Below are 21,240 nucleotides of genomic sequence, written 5' to 3'. Positions count from 1 at the left end.
GGAAAATAAAACTTTCCTTTATGACTTTGTTAGCCAGTCTAAATATTATATTAAACCAATGAAAAATAACTCAAATCTCAAATGCTGCCACTGTCACCTAAAGTAAATCACATGATTTTTAATTTTTTTTTTTTTTTTTGTAATGGTGAAGTGGTCTACTTTTCAAGCAACACAGACAAGGTTGTGACTTAGGTGCTGTTCTCTCTAGCCAGCAATGGACACACATGCTGCAAAGCTGTTGGCCAAGACCAACTGTGAGGTCCAACCAGGCCAAGTGCCAAGTCCTGCCCTTTGGTTACAGCACCCCATGCACCACCACAGGCTGGGGACAGAGTGGCTGGAAAGTGGCCCAGGCAAAAGGTGCTGGTTGACAGCCACCTAAACCTGAGCCAGAGTGTGGCCAGGTGGCCAAGAAAGCCAAGGGCATCCTGGCCTGTGTCAAGAATAGTGGTCAGCAGAACCAGGGAAGTGATTGCCCCCCTGTGCTTGACCCTGGTGATGCTGCTTCTGGAGTTCTATTGCCAATCTGGGCCCCTCACGTGAAGAAAGACAATGAGGTGCTGGAATGCGTCCAGAAAAGGGCAGCAGAGCTGATGGAGGGGCTAGAGGCTAAGTCCCGTGAGGAGCTGCTGAGGGTAGGGGTATTTAGCCTGGAGAAAAGGAGGCTCAGGGGAGGCCTTGTTGCTCTCCACTATTGCCTGAAAGGAGGTCATAGTAAGGTGGGGGTTGGCTTCCTCTCTGAGACAACCAGCAACAGGATGAGAGGACATAGTCCCAAACTGCCCCAGGGGAGCTTCATGGAGGACATCAGAAATAATTTCTTCACGGATGGGGTTGTTTAAGCAGTGGAGCCGATTGCTCAGGGAAGTGGTGGAGTCACCATCCCTGGAAGTGTTCAAGAAACAACAGGACACGGCACTTAGTGCTGTGATCTAGTTTATCGAAGTGGTGGTGATCAGTCAAATTTGGACTTGACAACCATGGTCTTATCCAACAGAAATGACTCTGTAATTCTGTGCAAGACTACACTGAACAACAGACATCTCACTGGATATTTGCACTGAAAATAATGCTCCTTCCTTCCTCCCTGCCTTTCTATTCCCGCCCCCCAAAGTCTGCCGTGGTTAAGTCTGCTGATCACACATCCGCCAAACTGCATTTGGCATGTGGTGATAGCACAACAAAAGCTATCCAAAAGGCAATTAGCAGACTGTGTTTGCAGATTGTTCCAAGACTTCAGAGCCCTATAAACTTTTTCTAACATTTGCAGTAATTGCAAAATGTAATTGGCTTTTTACTCAGAACAAATTTTCAATGAATCATAGGAAACATTCAAAACTGAGCTGAAAGAAGTTTTCTTTTAAAATGCTTGTTTTTATTCAACTGACTTAAACTTAAAGAAACAGCTGAACTAATCCTTGTCAACTGAAGACAATATACATCTGTTGTGCCATAATTCAGTGTAACTGTTTTCCCATCAGGACTTGAGCCCAGCCAAGTAACTAAGCACCCAAATCCCCACAGATGTTTTACAACTTCCACAATCAGTTTGCAATAATAACAGCAAACTAACCAAGCCTTCCTATAAAAAAATCTCACAAGCTCTCTATGTGGTAATTTGTTTTGCGTGATTATTTCAGAGTTTAAATCTAAAAAAAAGATCCATCCCTTTGGTGAACTGGTTTGTCTTTTAGTGAGAGGGATCTGTAGCTCTGCTGCACAGAAACCTGTATAATTTTTTATAAGAAACTTGTCATAACCTGTAAAAAAAACTAAAGACTCAGATTGCAATTTTACTAAAATTTTCTTTTCTATAAGTTACAACTCTATTTACACTTTTTTAAAAGAAGGCTCAGACTTTCCTAGAAACTTGGTCATCAGATGTTCTTAAATATTTGGAAATGAGACAAGGAGTACAAAAGTACGCTATTTAGAAGAAAATTAGCATTATTAATGGATATCTTGTTAACAACTCAGCATCAGAAACATCATTAACTGGATTTGTTCAACTGCCAGTATTTTATGGCATATTGATGGGACAGATTTTTTTTCCCTTCTGCTTGATACATAAGTATCCCTTATGTGTTCAGAAATGCTTTCTGGTTTGAAGCAAAAGATACTTATGTTGGTGGAGCAAATCCAACATCATTGTCAGCAGGTGCTCCTCTATATAAGAATGTAATTGCTTTACCTCAACTCTAGCTTCTTCTCCAAAAATACCCCAGGAGGGCCTTTAAATCCCTGGGAAACAAGTGAGCTGACACAACCACAGTATATTCACACGAGTAGTTATGGCAGCTCTGAAGGAAGGGAATGAGGCATGCCAAGTAGAGGTCAGCAGCAGCAAAGATCTCAAACATATTCACTTAGTGGAAGAGGAAGCTTAACCTATCTTCCCTGGAACTTCCTCTTAACTCTGATTTTCTGCAGATTATTTGTTGAGCTTCCTGAAGTCTTATTTCCAAATGCTGATCCTTTTAAAAGGTGGCACCTCAAGTGAGGTTTTATATACTGTTACTAATTTCCAGCTTTCTTTTATGAATAAATAATAAAAAGGCACAAGTATCTAGGCTTTACTGTTTCTGTTACCTGTATACTGTGTCCATCTGAATCAGTTTTTACACTATATTTAGAAAAGACTGTGAGTCAGCTAATATGCCTGGAGGATATTTATTATTATTGCACGTTTAATAATTAATAATGCTTAAATAAAATGCTTAATAATTAATAAACTATGAAGAAGTCATTGTTACTTCTGGAGAATTTTTCAAAGCCATGTCAAAGTTGTTGCAGGTTGTGTGACTATTCTACCCAAAAATGAAACTTCTCCGGAAGGCATCTCTTATTTCCATCAGTACACCAACTCTCTTCTGACTTTGGTTTGACAACTCAACAGACCTGATATCATAACTGCTGGTTCACAGTTAAATGCCATGTTCACATGAGACAACCTGTTCATCTGTCACAAACTTCCTTACTTGAGCAGTTCTGATTTTCTAAACTACTCTGACAGGATAGTTTTGTGCAGGAAGGCTCTTCACCTCAAGGGAATTTTTTTTTCTGCATCATTGTAACCCTATCCTGGATCTGGGATTATCTACCCTAATTTTATTTACCCAGCAGGAAAACAGAAAGCTGACGTGAGGATGAAGTTGTATGCTTTGGGTAATTTGAAATGTATCTGTGCTTACATGAGATTTGGATCAAACTTGTACTGATCCAGCAGAGAATAGATGCAGTATATTTAATAACGAAAAGATGGTCTCAATTCTGCCCACTTGTATATTTGCCTCTGGTGTACAAATAGGTAAACATGTTTCTATTTTTACAGATGGGCTCTATTTTAGGCTCTACTTCAAAAGGCAACAATTACTGAGTTTGAGCTATGAGACTTTCAGCTGAAAGCCAATATACCAATCCCATGACTTAATAAAAAGTTCAGAATAAACTTCACTAGAAGTATTACAATCTGTAACAGGTAAGCTACATGCCAGGAGACATGCAGATGACATCTTGATAATCATTGTCATAAAACTATACTAAAGACATTAATTCAACAGCCAATGACAAAGAATTCACAGAAAATACTTGAAACTTCTTGGCTGAATGAACAAAAATATGTGATAATACATTGATTTTCAGGCAATAATCTTACCACCCATAGGGATCAAAAGAAAATTCTCACCAACCACAGACAAAAAAAAAAAGCATTATGTTTTGAGAGTGTTTCATTTGGGATCAATATGTAAGGCAATGTAACTGATGCGTACCTTTACTTATGGTTTGTCAAAGTTCATGGCTTAAGAGCTCTGAACCTGTGAGAAAACCCCAGTGTCCTAATTCTGGGATCATGTTTTCATCAAAAGTTTGACCTTCTATTTTTTGATGTGTACTGAGAGGCAGTGTTCCAGAGAGCACTGCAGAAGGGCCACCACAGACAAAGTCCTTCAGTACTGATATTGAACGACCACTCTAAACTGAGCTTTACAGCTAACACAGTGAGGCTTGTTCATACAAATCTCCTTCTCTTATTGAGAAATGTCTGAATGTACCATTTAGCACAAATGGCTTTTGGGTTACACTTTTTTTCCTGTGGGAGATTGTTTCACATACCTCCAATCTTGGCATTAAAGGCGATTCCTACTGTGCAGTGTGAGTTGTTTGCCGTGGCTGCCACTTCTCCAGCACAACGGGTTCCATGCCTGCAGTCAGACAAACATTTTTCCAAGTAAGCACAAACCATTGGGATTAAAGGCTTTGATTTTGCTTATCCTCAGGTGCTAAATGAACAACTACTCATTATGTATCGCGCTATTTAACCCCTCACAGTAATGTATACCCATGTTACAATATTCCTCTGAACATGTTTTAATATTATCAGCAACACTTTAAACTCTTCATGCCTACTGGAAACACAGTTTGTAATAAAGACATACAGCAATGATACATAATTCACAGCAACAGTAAGGAGTCTTAGATATTGGCTCTCAATTTTGAACAAAATCTTACATTTAAACAAAATGTTTGTCCAGAATTCTCTAACAACCACTCCTATTGCTGGTATGTGTATGTTCATCCAACCTCTACAATGCACAATATGGCATGAGGAAGATGAGGTTGCACCAATGCACACAGTGGTGTTTAGAGGTGAGTCTAAGACTGTATGCCAGGTATGCTCAAAGTTCAGGCACATCTTTGTCCTGCCTTGGGCCAACCCTGCAAGCCTCCCTCCTCTCTGGGAGCAGTAAAAATGTCATAAGTACCCGTCACATCAGTGGTATGCTCTGTGCCTGGAAGCAGAGCTAAGCTGCAAGTGTTCAATGTCAAGAAGCTGCTGAAGGAAAACAAGAAATGCTCAGTGGCTGCTCAGCCCCTTCCCCACTGTGCAAAGCCACAGTGGGATGTTTTGCCTAGCCCTGCTCCATGCACTCTACAAGGTGACGGTGGCCATCCATATTGTACCCACGGCAGGAAAGCTGTCCTTATGATTTGCAGGTTTTGCCTTTAACATGGATTTCACAGGGTGTTTTCTACTAATAAGTCATGCCCTCATCCTTGAGCAGTTAGCAGCTCCATTGCAGAAATGTGACACAAGCAAGATGGAGCAGGCAGGGAACTTCAGAGAGGTGTTATTAAGAGGAGATATAAGAGTTCCAGCCCACACAGCAAAAGAGATGGGAACTTGATAGGACGTAGACAGAAAGATAATGTAAGGCTTGAGTAGCCAAAAAGAAAGAAGTTTAAGTCAAAAGGAGAAATAAAAAACTACACAGCAAGCACTTCAGAGGAGGCTGAGATCAGCCATGTACACAGACACTCTTCTCCTGGTGGCGGTTGACAGACTTGCTAGCACACACATTTGGAGAACACATGTGCTTTTTAATTAAAGTTGATGCTCATATTACAGACAAGAATCACTGCTGCTTTCCTTTGGTACAGCTAGTTTGCATAGAGTTATTCCTTATTTCTTTATTATTAATTTTTTGCTCTTACTCTTTTAAGACATTTAGATGGGAGACACTAAGATGACTAGTTTGGAACGGATTAATGTAAATCTAGGACTAGGAAAAAAGAGACTAAACAAAAAAATAAGCAATATAAATGATCAATGCTAAACTGCTAAAATGTCAAAGACCATAATTCAGTTTATTTGACAGGCAATATATACATAACCTATGAGAAAAGTGTAATTTATTCACGAAATCAAACTGAAAAGTTGGAAACTGATTAATTCTAAAGCTGGCTCAAGATTTCATAATAATATTATCTCAACTAATTTTCTATTGATCTGTCACAATTCATTATTTGGTTGCCAAACTTTACCAGAGATTTTTTCAAGACTAAATTTGAAGTTTATTTTTCATATGAAGACTAATTTTAAAGCCTAATTCGGCTTAATTTGAAAAAAAAAACTGCTTCCTTTAATCGGCAAATAAATGTCGTACCCATTTATAGAATTAATTTGAAAAGCCTGAAGTAAATAATTCAAAAATCACATAGGCAAACAAGTTTTGAAAAGATCCCTCTTTATTTTAAAGTATTTCCAAATAGTCTTCTAGCTCTGTGTTTGAAGTAATGCCTTTTAACAATGTCTTAATAATGAAATGAAAAGACCTGTCTTAAGAAGTTTTACAAGATGTTATATCCCTTCTTTTTATTATGGTTTTGTTAGGTGTCACATGCAAGTTTTGAGGTATTATCACTCAAACATCAAAGCACATGCAATTACACTTTAGAAATGTAGAAATACCTACAGACATCAGCTTAGTGCATATAATTCATTAAGAAATCATTACCTGCCTGGTAAAAGGCATGTGGTTGAACTGTAACTTCCCAGACAGAGACTGCATTGCCAACAAATCCCTCATAGGTACAAAGTTTGGGAAGGATGGAGGAATGTCTTTTGGTAGAGAAAGTGAATGGGTAAAAGCCACGCATGGAGAAGAACGGAACAAATAGCTGGAATTTCCCCTTGGCTCCAGATGGAATATACGGATACCCGCTACTTTGGTAGCTACATCCAACAGACCCAGTCAAAAAGATTACATTTCCACTGTATCATCTAAAATGATGGTTACCCCATGGCCGAGTAATGTGCGCAACACCAGTTCTGCTCACTTTCTCTACTGAAAGACCTTCCTGCCGTGACATCTTCCCAAACTTGGTACCTATGAGGGATTTCTGGGCAATGCAGTCTCTGTCTGGGAAGCTGCAGTTTAGCCATATGCCTTTCACCAGGCAGGGAATGATTTATTAATGAATTATATGCACTAAGCTGATGTCTGTAGGTATTTCTATATTTCTTGAGTACAGTTGTATGTGCTTTAACATGCCCTCTTGGGATGTCCTTTTTCTCAGAGAGGGAAACTTCCTACGCATAAAGACAGCACATTAGTAGTAAGAAATAAAAATCCAACTTAGTCATTATTATAAATTAGAGCAGAATCCCAGGGATGTAACCTGTAACATGAACTAAGTTATGTGGTTGGTGGAGATTGAAAATTATAGGAATAAAGGAATTTTAAATGTTATGACAACTTCAGTCCTCTTGAAAGAGAGAAAATAGAAATTTGGGTATCTATTGGTATTTGTAGGAAAATTCCTGAGCTGGAATTTATTTTTCGCAAAACTCTTCGTCACTTAAACATTCAAATGTTTTTAAAGTTGTCTCCTAAACTGCAATATAATCCTCAACAGGAAGTGTGGTATCTGAAGGGTTACAATGTAATAACATATTGGGGCTGGAGAAAAAACATGTTTTAACAGCAATCATTAGAAATGCACTTTATTGCATCCCAGACTTATGTCTTACATAGTACTGAAAAAATATTATTTTAGAGCTGTTCATCTATAAATGTTCTCTAATAATCTGGAGGGTGGAAAACACTTTCCAAATTGACATGAGGTTGAGATTATTTTCTAGGTACATCTGAGTAAGGACATAAAAAGGAACTGTCACACATTAAAAGCACAGACAGGCAAAATATCAATATTTTGCCTTCAGAACATAATCTACTACAGCTGAAAAACAGCAATAATAAAACTACTTCCCAAAGGAGAGATATTTGGACATTAACAGGGGAGAAAGATGACAGAGTAAATATGAAAAACAAGTTACACAAATCTTCAATGTGAGATATCAAGAAAAATGCCAAAGACCTGGGTGTCATCACAGGCAGAAAACTGTTTCTCAGCATCACGGTGTTGTAATGTGGTTACAGCACAGGACTGGAAGATCTCCAGTCAACGTCCCCAGGGCTAATGACTTTTTGCATGATTATGGGAAGTTGCTTTTAGAACAACTTGAAAATATCTCATCTATTTCTCACAAAATCAAAGATGACAGCATTAAAACAAACACATGGAACACTTCACACGTCAGACACGCAAATTTTAAACTTAACAGCATGGGTAGCAGCAATGCTGACTTGCCACTCTCTCAGCATTTGTTCACTATTAGCAGTTAATTTGTCACAACTGTGAAGTTCTGATGCAAGCCTAGGAAAGGAATATGCCTCTACACTTTCATTAGCCTTTTACAGTGTTATTTTTGTGAGTGGGAAAATTAACTGAACATATAAAACAAATATGCCTTTTTTCTTTCTTTTCAAAACAAACAATGAATAGATGGTCTGAGGCAGCCAATGAAATAAGATGTAGAATAAAAATATCAAACAAAATCAGTAAATAATTTATATTTAGTCAAGTATAGAGTCTAATGTATGAAAAATTTAAAAAAAATTACTGATGTCATAATATACTTTAATCCAAGACAAAATTTTTATCCAGCCTCTTTTCAGGAAGGAAAAAAACCACTGGTGGGAAGAAATACAACAGTTCATTCACCAAGACAGCAAAACTTTCAGCTGAGCTTTTTTTCTCATACTGACTTTCATACTAACTGTACAGTAACCTTCTCAAGGTGGGCAATCCAACTCTTGCTCTTAAGTCACGAAAGCAAATCGCAAGTAAAACTTGCACAGATCAGCTCCTGTGTTCTGGAATTAAACTTATTCAACAGTAACATCAAGGCTAGTATTACCTTGGAAGAGTATATGACTACCTAGATATACATAATGAAAAGCACTACTTTGTCTGCTTTTGAAATAGAAGCATATGAAGCTTCTTAGACTTCAAGATTCCCCGCCACATAAGTAAAAAGTTCTTTTTATAACCAAATGCCAGTTCTTTTTATAACCTCTCAACCAGGTTAGTTGAGAGGCTGTAGAAAGGGTGGAAAATCCTAGAACAAGGATGTTACAAGCAATTCTGACAGTCTTTTTTTGTACAGCTGAAAGAATAGAGAAGAAAAGGAGGCTCAGGGGAGACATTATCACTCTCTACAGCTCCCTGAAAGGAGGATGTAGCAGATCAGGTTGGTTTCTTCTCCCAGGCAACAGCAAGAAGACACAGTCTTGAGATGCACCAGGAAGGGTTTAGGCTGGACATTAGGAAGAATTTCTTCACAGAAGGAGTGATGGGCATTGGAATTGGCTGCCCTGGGAGGTGGTGGAGTCACTAACCCTGGAAGTGTTTAAGAAAAGACTGGATGTGGCCCTGATATCTCAGAGATTAGATAGCTTTATCACTTTGCTCATGACATACCAAAAAAAAAGACCAAAAAAAGCCTAAGTTCAAATCTTGGCTACCAAAATGGTAAGGGGAACAACTACATTATGCATCTTAATGAGGGAAAAAGGACAAAATCAGGAATGTGTTTTTATACAAAGAAAAAAATGGAAGTACTTTTTAAAAATAGTTAATTTAGCTAATTCCTTATACTTGGGATTACTGCTTCAACACAAAGTTTAAATTCTCTGTTCCCAATCCTCTGAGTTTACAACAGCCTCGGTGACTAGAACACAGTCCTAGAACTGAAGATCTTGCAGTATCCTAATAACATGACTTGCTTAACTTTGAATAACAGCAGGGTGATACTATACTCTTGCCCAATAAAGGTATCCTTGAAACTTCCCAAGGCAACTGCTAAAAATAACAAACAGAATAAACCACTTTCTCAGTACATCTCCTCCTTCTTTGGAATACCAGCCCTCTCTCACATCAGGGAAGTGCCAGAAGATGACAGCAGTAAAGTAACCTATATTGGATCATTCAGGACTTCAGGTCTCTCTAGCTGAAATCCACAGTATTTCCACAAAAGACAAATACCTTGCTTCTTTGGGGAGAAGAAGGCAGAAAGATGGGTATACACCTGCCCCTCTAAGAGTTTTCTTGAAAGACTTGACAAAAACTCTCATGTAAGTAAAGAAAGTAAGTGTATTAAATGAGAAAAAAAATCTTTGCAGACAGCTTCTTATACTATTTTAGCAATATTTAACTTCATTTTAATTTACCCTTGTTCATCTCAAAAATGAAATACGAAAAATGAAAATGAAATATGAAAAATGAATATATTTGATATATGTATATTCAGGATGAGATTTGAAAAATGATGTCTCACAGTAATTCTTCACAAAAAGATATGGATAATGAACATAGTTTCAGGTTTTGTCTTTTGAGTCTAAAATTAATCCTAATTTGGGAACAAGGCCTCAGATTGCAAACCAAGTTAGTGTCACTCCCAATGTTCATTTACACAAATCAGAAACTCTTAGTATGCTTTATGAATGGTTCCTATTAATTTAATCTTCTGGTTTATATCCTCTTCCACTAATGAACTGTTATCAGTGTTTCTGAATATGACTATCCAAAGTCAATGATCTATTAAAATTTTCAATAGTCTTTGAAACCTTTAGAGTATGAACTGGAACATGACAGAATTATTATTTTGGCTATGCCATATATTCGTATTCCAAGGAAAGTCCACCCATATTTACCCAAGATATTCTTAGAAAACAAACTCTTGGACACAATGAATAAAGCTTGTTAGAAAGTTGCTGCTGAAAATTCCAAAGGTACCACCTACAGTGAACACTCTTATACTTGGGAAAGGTTACTATATACTGGCTGCACTATGATATCTGTGCAGCAAGAAAGCTTTGGTTGAGATAGATACAGGTAAAGCAGTTTGTCATCTGTTTTTTGAAAAAGTGATTAACTAAACCACACAAATTTGATTTTGCACTTGATTAACTTCATCACTTTTACTATAACATTTAAAGTATTTAAAAAGTAATACTTTTTGGATGTAAGAAGAGACTTCCATTCTCATTCTAATGAAGAGGTACCAAAAGCTTGAACTGAAAATCTGAGACTAAAGGAAACATCTCTGTTAGAATAGCCACATCTTAATAAAAACTTTCAGAACAAATATTTAAGTTCTACACAATTTTCTTTGTTCTGTAAGCAAATCACCATATAACTTCTGTAAACAAAGCCAGGAGTAAAACTTTGGACTGCAGTTTCTTAGCAACCCTGCACAAACTAGCTAACAACATTTAAGCCAGTGAGAGGCAGGAAAATTTCAATGAGAAGCAAGAATGTTTTCTTCCACATTATTCTTGCCTATGGTAGATGTTTGCTTTGTGAATTAGAAGACTTGATACTGCAACCTAATTGAGCATGAAGAAACAAAGTGATGTGATTTACTGGGTTTAAGATTTTCATCTATTTGTTCTTATAGCTGCCAAGTTGATTTCTTAGGTTTCAGGGGTCCTTCACCTGGTTTGGAGATAGATAGTTTCCTATGTATTTGAAGTGTCTTATATATCTGTAGACACCACAATTTCCTCTGACAAGTGTATCTGCTGTTGTTACATGTAATACCTGAAATTATGTTAGTTAAAGGAATCAAAGGAGTAAAGTTGGTTTTCTACTTTTCTTTTTTTTTTCTTCCACCTCCATTGCCCTGACAATTACATGATGCTTATATGATGCTTACAAAGACAAATGGACCAGCACAGCAACTGTGGGATCAGCAACTCTGCACCAGCTCCATGTTTGAATATTTCCCTGGACTGTAGGACCCTTATACCAGAATGTGTCTACTATGTATGTATGTATGTATGTATGTATGTAAAATGTAGCTTATACTACCAAAGATTCCTTGGTCAACTTATCACTGAAACTGAACTTGCAGGAATAATGCTTGAGATATCTGTTGCCATAAAGAAGCTTTCCAGAGCTATTAGTTACTAAACTCCTCAGAGCTAGTACATTTTTAAAAGGCTGAGATATTGACCCTGGCAGACAGCTGGCTCCCACCCAGTCACTTGTCTCCTCCTTTCTATTGGGATTGGTGGGAGAACTGAAGGAACAGATGAGAGAAAAACTTATCATTTTAGATAAAAGCAGTTCAATAAATAAAGGCAAAGAAAAGAAGTAAAACATAATTAAGTGAGCCATAGGCAATTACTCAGCATGTACCACAAGCAGACTTAATGCCCAGCCACTCTCCCATCAACACTTACTTTGGCAATAACCTCCCCAGCTTTAGTTCGGAGCACACTATTAAAAGCCACAGGTTATCTCTGACCAGCTGGAACCTGTTGTCCCAGCTGTGCCTCTTTTGAGCCTCTTGTCCCTGATCAGGCTCTTTGAATGAGATGGCAGTGTGAGTTACTGAGAGCGCCTTGGTGCTCTGTAAGCACAGCTCAGCAGCAGCTAAAATATGCATTATCAACACTGCTCTGGTCACAAGTACAAAACATAGAACCATGATGTAAACCAATGTCTATGTTCTTTCACAGAATAATTTAAGTTGGAAAAGACTTTCAGGACAAGTGAAGTCAACCTTTGACTGATCACCACTATGTAAACTAGATCATGGCATTCTGTGCCACATCCAGCTTTTTCTTTAATGCCTCTGGGGAAACTGACTCCACCACCACTCTAGGCATTCCTTCCAATGTTTAACAACCCCATCCGTGAAGAAATTATTTCTGATGTCCTCCATGAAGCTCCCCTGGGGCAGTTTGGGACTATGTCCTCTCATCCTGTTGCTGGTTGCCTCAGAGAGGAAGCCAACCCCCACCTTACTATGACCTCCTTTCAGGCAATAGTGGAGAGCAACAAGGCCTCCCCTGAGCCTCCTTTTCTCCAGGCTAAATACCCCTACCCTCAGCAGCTCCTCACGGGACTTAGCCTCTAGCCTCTCCATCAGCTCTGCTGCCCTTTTCTGGACGCATTCCAGCACCTCATTGTCTTTCTTCACGTGAGGGGCCCAGATTGGCAATAGAACTCCAGAAGCAGCATCACCAGGGTCAAGCACAGGGGGGCAATCACTTCCCTGGTTCTGCTGACCACTATTCTTGACACAGGCCAGGATGCCCTTGGCTTTCTTGGCCACCTGGCCACACTCTGGCTCAGGTTTAGGTGGCTGTCAACCAGCACCTTTTGCCTGGGCCACTTTCCAGCCACTCTGTCCCCAGCCTGTGGTGGTGCATGGGGTGCTGTAACCAAAGGGCAGGACTTGGCACTTGGCCTGGTTGAACGTCACAGCTGGCCTCACATTATCAATCCATCTTGTCCGGATTCCTCTGCAGAGCCTGCCTGCCCTTCAGCAGATCAACATGCACCCAACCTGGCACCACCCACAAATTACCACTTTACACTCCATTACCTCTCCCAAATCATCAATAAAGATATTGAACAGGATATGATATGAAGATATTGAACAGGACTGAGCCTAACACAGAGCTCTGTGAGCACCACTAGTGACTAGATGTCAACTGGATCAGCATCCTTCACCACCATATTCTGGGCCTGGACAGCCAGTCAGGTTTTCAACCCAGGGAAGAGGGCACCTGCCCAAGCTGTGACCTGTCAGCTTTTACAGGAGAATAACATGGGAGACAGTATTAAAGGCTCTGTTGCAGTCCAGGCAGACAACCTAAAATCTCCACACTTCTGTGTAACGGAAGTCCCAACGACACAGAAAAAAACGTTTTTCAAAAATGTTTTTCATCAGTTCTACTGAAATCAAACCTAAGCAGAAATGAAAAATATCTTATGAATACAAGAATGCAAATCTGGAGTTTCATGCTTAGATGTCCTTTGCAGGAAAAGAAGTCCTGGAAGCCTCTGGAGATCCCAAGAATTTAGGGGAACCATCTTAGGGAAAACTTTCTTTCATGCAAAGAAGTTACTGACAGATGCAAGGACACCAAAGTCACAACACAAAAAGGAGGAGCAATACAGTGATGTGCACACAGGTCATGGATGGATCTTCTTCTAGTCTGCATACTCCATTTTTCATAGTGGATGACTGCTGTGAAAAAATTTTAAAGAAATTAAGATTATGTACCTCTGGATCTGCAACATATTCCAACTCAGAGACATACTTCCTACCCATCTTAAATTCTGAGTGTAATTTCAACTGCGCTGTGCAAGATATGTACTGTGCTTAATCCTAAATTTCAATTGATGCTGTTCTGCATTAAACGGACCTTCCATTTCTCCTTAAAGATGCATTTCAAAGATGAATGAGGAAATTGCTGAAATAAATGCAAGTCCTACTCTCATCTGTGTTGGTAATTGCTTTTTAATGAAACTTATGTAATTGATTCCGCAGCAGTAAAGTTTCCTTTTACTTGGAAAAAGGGTTTCAGCATTGGAAGTCTAATTCTCACACACTCACTTCAGTGCAGAACAAGTTAGCAGCTGTTCATCTGCTGTTCATGGAGTTTAAGAAGAGAAGTGCAGGGACAGAAGTTTGGGCTGCGAGGAGAAGTAAAACATACCTTCTCACTACACTGTCTTTGCCATTCCTTGACAAACCTAGCCATTCCTTGACAAACCTAGCCAACAGCCTCACCATCACGCATTTTGGCTAAGTAAGCAAGCCATAGTCTCCTTCTCAGTTTTCTAACACCAGATATTTGATGGTTGCTTTGAGTCTATATAGCAGTACAAGTAATTTTTAAACCAGGTTGTACTCATCACTGCAATCTACATCTGTGATATGCATTCCTTTACTTCTATTTCTGAATTTCTCTATCTTGATTATTTTCCTTCAGGAAAAAGAAAAAGACAATTCGTCTTTGAGAGAGTAATCTGACCTGGATAAAACGTCTGAGGTAATAATCTGACCATATCTTTAAGAAAAATTACAGACTCACAGAAATATAAATCAAGGCTATAAAAACAAAACTGCCAGTGGCAATAACCTTATAAATGCACATATTTTAATTTGTAAAGAAAAGCAGCATCTGAAAATTTCTTATAAAAAAACCCTAGTAATGCCATTAAGACATTAATTTCTATCCTAACTTTGCCAAAGTTCAGCCATTAATAATATATTTATAAAATGCTTCCATTTAAAAGCTTTTGATACTGGATTCAGAATTGCTCTGTCAAACCTATAATTAGAGGTCAGCCTTGATGCCACAAACATTAGAAGGGCAATCAATGTTACACTACTGCCAGCTGAAAAATTTCAATGAACCACATTTTGCACTACCTTTGACTGTGCTGACTAACTGTGAAATCATCTGGCAAAATCCATGACCATGGATCCACTCTTTAACTTTCTCCCATACCTATATTGTCTGAAAAGTGGAAAGCACAGAAAAAATATATTTGTGCTCTAAAATTCTATTCAGCTGTATATGTATGTATGCATGCAACTTGAAAGCGGTTTGTCATTTTACCACATCAAGACCAGCCTACTGTAGCTGCAAATTCCCCCCTGCTAAGTTCAAAACCTCAAAATACAGACACATACATAAAAAAAAAAAAAAAAAAAAACTACTCTGGGAAAAAGAACATCTGAAAAAAACCTTTCATATCTAACTCTTGATAGAAAAGAATTCGGAAAAGTTTGTATCCCTCCTATTGTTAACTTTGAATTGTAAGGGAATATCTGACTCATTGTGATCAGTAATTTACATAAAAGCACTAGAAGCAATTGCATAATGCTTCAGAACTTAATTTTATTTGTGAGCTCATTGTCTGGTACTTCAGTAATTAGAAACAGAAAGAAGGTTTTCCTTAAGTGTTGTGGTTAAATGTTTTGAGACCATGAGAGTCTTATACATCATACAAAGGAAGAGCACTGTTCCTCAAACACCAGTTAAGTAGTAAACAATACTGCTCAGTGACTGATACCAGGGTATAGAAAAAAGACTACTTTTTCATATTTCAACTGAAATTCCAGTGGAATCTGTGTTTTCTTTATTCCTCTGTTTCACTCCTCTCACTTTCAATGACTACTCAAAAATTTTCTTTCTATGGCTCTCAAAAATTATAAAATATAACACTTATAGTTGTCAGACAGGACTATGTAACACAGTGTGATAACATAGTGAGCAGATTAGAAGAGTTTAACAAAAGGACAATTTTTGGCAGTCTGACAAAACCTTCATGATAGGATTTTCTACTACTGAAGCTGGAACCTGGATCAAAAGGCTACTTAACCAAGGCTTGTAGTCCAATGAATTTTTTGTGCTTTGTGAATATGAAATGCTGTCATCAAGGACTGATCAAACACCAGTGATGAGGGGTGCCTACCATGGGTAGGTGAATTGACTTAAGAGAGACTGCCCCTCCTCTAGCCTGGCTAATTGTCCTCAGCTTCCAGCAAGTCTTTCAGAAAATTTCAAATGGACAAACATTTTCTTCTGAAATAGCAAAGCATGAGAACTTCAAGACATCAACTGTTAGTTTGTTGTCTGTTCTGTTTTATTGCACACCTCATCTCATCCTATAGGTTAAACACCTGTTTTGCATTAAAAGAAAAACATTATCAAATGCAATACATAGTAACAATTTGTGCTCCATGTTTTTACAACAATTTCCTTTCAAGAAAATAAAGTTTTCTGCTTAAAGATTCTATCCACATGTTTTCAGTTCAACCCTGAGAGAGAAGAAATGAAGCATGTATGATGATTGCCCCTGAAGTATAGCAATCTGAAGGATAAGCATGTTGTATAACAGCACCCAAAGACTCTAAGTAACGGTTAAAACAGAAAGTGAAGAAAAAATTGCTCCAAATGAACCTGTAAAATTATTATACTTCATCACAGTACAATTCTGCAAGCTGCAAATTTTATCTTCCTTATCTTTACAATTTTACCCTGGAACATTTAACTATGGCAAGCAAGAAACAACTACTGGCAACATCTGGTATGTCATGCAGTAAGATATTCTCCACGCACCATCATGCCCCATGGCACTTAGTTGGGTCATGACTTGGTTCTGGCCAGGAGAGGGTTAATTTTTGCAGCAGCCAGGAGGGATGAGGCCACCAGCTATTTGATACCACCTTGAGCCATGAAGGGGAGAGGAGTGTTGTTCAAAGGGGTGTTGTTTGTGGGACTGCTGGTTTGTAGGACTTCGATGTCTGGTGCTGGGGTCTGCAGTGAGCAATCACATGCGGATTGTTCACCTATCTTGCACACTCTCTTATTGGCCTTCTTATTTCCTTGCTGTTCCCAGTAAACTGTTTTTATCTCAGCCAATGATCTTCACCTCCTGTGTCTCCAATTCTCCTCTCTAGCCCCACTGCAAGGCAGCAGGAAGAAGTGAAAGGAGTGACACAAGGTCTTCAGTATTTATTGAGAATGGTAAACTGTGGAATACCATTTCTAAACCATGTCAGGTCAATCGATTGTAACTTGGAGATTAGCTGATAAATCGCCAACAATGTTCCTTACAAAAAGTGCCATCTCAGTCTGTAAGCTGAAACAGACTGAACTTCATTATTAACATCTGCTAAAATTGCAGCACAATAGGATGTGGCCATAACAGCAATGAGTTTAGAATCAGAATACAACCAAAACACAATAAAACACAATAAATAGGATTGCAGTCATTGACTGCAGCTTCTATACCAATGACCTCTAACTGCTTGGTTCAGACCCTGGTTTTCACAAATGAACACGTCACCAGTTAGAGAAAACAATCCAAAATCTGCAGTTTCCTAAGAATCCTAACTGAAGTCCATGAAATTTGCAGTGACACTGAGATACACTAGACACCTGACATTTAGTCATTGGTACCTGGAATCAACAATACCAGACTCAGTGTAAGTATTTAATTCTGTTGATCTGAAATACATATACACATTAAGTGAATTCTCTAGCCTAAATTACCTCCCCCTTAAGGAGTATTTCTGTGCTATCAGAGATGCTTTTCTGGCATTAAAGACTGCACTTAGCCAGTTGACAACACCACTTTATGCTTTTGGTTTTTCAGCCTCCAGAGGCAGGAGAATGTCATGTTGAAAAGTCAGGGTACAGAAGAATACCAAAAACAAATGAGATTCCCTCTGACAACAAAGCCTTTACCTAAGAGCTAATACCTTACTCCAACTGAAAGTACAAGATAGAGCAGTGCTTCTCTTTATAGTTTATCTTCCCTTCTGCTTTGTCTGCAGGACACAATACAGCAAATTTAAAATCAATAGCAACAGGTGCATACCAGCACTCAAACTATATGGAAAGATACACCCAGTTCTTAGCATTCCTTTCTGTCACACTGCTGCTGTGGAACCTTTTGAAATGATCTTTCGCGTCACCAGTGAGAGACTTGAGGCTCTCTGTGTTTGCTGTGCTCAGTTCTTCAGGTATTTGCACTGAAGAGTGTCACAGCAGACAAAAAGCTTTTCAATTTTCTTCTATTGACTATCCAGGCAGAAACAGAAGATGATCTGCCTGTCAAGTACCTTGTACCCAATATGATTAAATGACTCTGGAGGTACTACAGGCCTTCACCCTAAGCAGAGAGTATAAACCAGCAGTCTGTCATTCTGTGAAGAAAATTAAGATTTTGGTGTTTTATTTGGCATCTATGTTAATGTGACTGGCAAATGGAAGTAATAATGAATCATAATGGATGCCATGGCAAGACATTGCCAGTGTGTTGGATCAAACAGGACTGAAACTCACCAACTCACTAACTTTTTGTTTGTGAGAATTGCTATGAAGTTCTCCCCATATTGCAAAGTTTAGACATAAGAGATTCTGTTTCTAATAACTTTTGAATGACAAGAATTGTTGTCTCTCAAAAATCTTACACTCATTAAAAAGCAATTTAGGAGGTTATTGAAATAAATTATTTATGTAGTGGGATGCATCATTGAAAAATGTTGAAGAGGCATCCAAAGAGTGACTCAGTATCTCCAAAACAGAAATAACAGCTCACTTTTACTTTTTCTTATGTAAGTTTAATAAGAACTGCATTAAAGTCAACTGGTATTATTTAAAGGAGTTTTTTTAGAAGTCCCTCTGTTTTATAAAAGTACCCATCACCATAGTAAAACCTAAGCTTTGAAATACGATCCCTAAGAAATTTCTTATGAAACAGAAGAAGTAATTTTTGTTTGGTCAAAATCAAAAAATACTAGGAACATTTCTGGTTTTTTCCTGAGGCTATACAATAAGCACAGTACCATTTCAGTGATCCCATTTGCATTCTGTTATGGACCTGAGACCGATAATGCCTAGTTTTATAAACATAGATGTTAACAAATAGCAATGGAGTAACAGAAAAAAGAATAAAGCAGTAAACCAAAACAAGATGCCTTGCATAGCACAAATTACTTCATCCACAGCTGACTGCCTCTGAGCAAAAGGAAACTCTAGTGTAAGTCTGTACCATTTAGAAGCTTTGTGATTTGCTGGCAATTTGTAGAAACCAAAGGAAACTTTTGGCAGTATGCCTACATACCATCGTAGTTAAAGAAACTATTATCCCACCCATTTTGACTACAGGCCTTGAAATACTAGTCTAATGTTTCTTCCTACCTTCCTGTTCTCCTTAGCTAATAGAAGATTGAACATAGAACTTCCAAAATGTAATTTTAGAAAGTGCCACTCTGGTACTCACATTAAAGTAATCTACAATTAGATTAAAAAAATCAATTTTTTCTTGCCCCTTTTCACTCACCAATAAGTCTCAGCAACAGAAAGTCTTCACTCTAATTAAAAGTGAAAAGCTAGCACACAGATCCAATACTCTGATGTTTCACAGCTGCATGCAGAACCGCCCAGACACCTGTTTATTTTTATAGCAATTCCTTTTGCTCTTTATCATTCCATCCCTTAAAGTTGGATTATGAAATGAGGCAGAATAAACTACATCATCATGAAAATTACAGCGCATTTGTACATCCCACCTTCATTGAAAAACAAAAATCCCTATAAAGCAATTTTGTCTGTCCAGCTGCTACTGCAGGAAGCAGGAATCAACCAAACTGATCTACACATTATGAATTCTTTGTAATGCACGGCTTTCAGAATGTACCCTGCCTGTGTTTAGCTCGACTTCTGACACAACTTGAGTATCTAGAGCCAAATGGCCATGTATGCTGGACAATCTGAATTCCTGCTCCAAATTCTGAAGGTACTTTAGATACAAAAAATATAGACAGGCTATTAGTAATGCATTTCAGTAATCATGCAGTGGTTTAACTCTTTGTTTAGTCTAGGGACAACTAGGGAAAAAGGGCAAGAGCAGCAAACACTGAAGGTGGTTATGTGCTGATTATCACACTTTGTGCGTCTGCCAACTGGAAACATTGAGCATCCAAGTCCTTAGAAGAGGTTAGGCTGCCAAATAATCTTGCACTGAAAACATGCTTCATGTATCCTTGGTGTCCAAAAGCTGACTCTACACTGACACTGCACATCCTGATAACACTGACAAAGCTCAGTACAGCACAGCTTCTGCCCTCCTATCACCCAGATTTCAGTGCAGAATCTTGGAAGCTGGGCAGTGAAAGTACTTAAGGGGGAGGCAGGTATGAAAACCAAAACCCTCTAGGCTCTAGGACATAAAAGAAGCAGTCCAAATTTATATTCTGTATAAAACTTTAACTACTAGTAAAACAGAAAGCAGACTCCCTTTTCTGGACATGCTTTTTAAGAAAGTAACTTCAGTTCTTCTCAGCCAAAGAAAAAAGATTCAATTTCACAGGTAAAAGTATGTGGCTTCTTGCTGCACCCAGAAGTCCTTGAAGTCCACTGAAATTTCAAAGTCTCCAAGTTACGCCCCAAGTCCAAGAAGAGGAACATCTTCTCACAGATGAGCCAGGATGCATCCCTGAGGTGTGTGTAGGTATAGGTGTGTGCTGGACAGCAGAAGAGAGGGATGCGCTGTGATGCAAACACAGCAGCTCAGCTGAAGAGTATTTGCAGAGGGCAAGTAACAAGGCCCTGTTCTTCTGCCTGTCCTATTATGATGTAACAGCTTTTCCTGCCTTTATGAAGAAGGTTTTGACAAGGAGAGGATTCTCCCATCTAAGTGTGATCCAATGTTGCTCCAACTTGTTTCTGCAGTTTAATCAACGTTAAGTTTTGTAATTGACTCCCAGCTTTCACCTGCTGCATTCTTCTGGACAAAATTTGTTTGTAGGAAAGAAACAACACAACCCTCAAAGCATTTTAGTTGTGTAAAGGACAAGGTTTCAACATTTGTAGTTTCTTTTCTGTGAAAGCATTAAATGCTTTTCACAATTAAAAAAAAAACAAAAACAAGCACCCAAACCTCAAGAAAACAAAATGTATAGTCAACATATTGACAACAAGAGTATTCTGCTTCCTTCAAAAGATGCAATTCCACAGAAAGGTGTTTCTTTCTGCCAAGTACCTAGCTAATAAAATGTTATCAACAAATAACTGCCCTCAAATATCCACTGAACAGAAAGGTGGCCCACTTCCTGATGCGAAGTGTCCTCCCTGATTTTCTCCAAGCCTTAACTGTGGCACATCTAAAGAGCAAGATGGAATGAGAAATATCAGAAAGCAGAACTCTGTAGCGGAAATATGTCATTCATTGAGATATCTCAAACTAGTCATCTGACACAGATATAACCTGCCAGAATTCCCACTTGTGTGTTTT

The 21,240-nt window shown here is 38.4% G+C and overlaps 1 protein-coding gene across 6 annotated transcripts in view; it reads right to left on the bottom strand.

Annotated features, from left to right (window-relative positions):
* PCSK5 (proprotein convertase subtilisin/kexin type 5) overlaps nucleotides 1–21,240 on the bottom strand; it is a 226,999-nt gene that overhangs the window by 132,082 nt on the left and 73,677 nt on the right. For all 6 annotated transcript variants that reach the window (XM_063181529.1, XM_063181528.1, XM_063181530.1 and 3 more), the window contains exon 6: nucleotides 4,114–4,202. In XM_063181529.1, coding sequence (XP_063037599.1) covers nucleotides 4,114–4,202 — 89 coding nt within the window. The remainder of the gene's footprint in view (nucleotides 1–4,113; nucleotides 4,203–21,240) is intronic.

Source organism: Melospiza melodia, chromosome Z, assembly GCF_035770615.1.
Source record: "Melospiza melodia melodia isolate bMelMel2 chromosome Z, bMelMel2.pri, whole genome shotgun sequence".
NCBI classification, from domain to species: domain Eukaryota; kingdom Metazoa; phylum Chordata; class Aves; order Passeriformes; family Passerellidae; genus Melospiza; species Melospiza melodia.
This window is presented reverse-complemented; position numbering and strand designations above follow the sequence as displayed.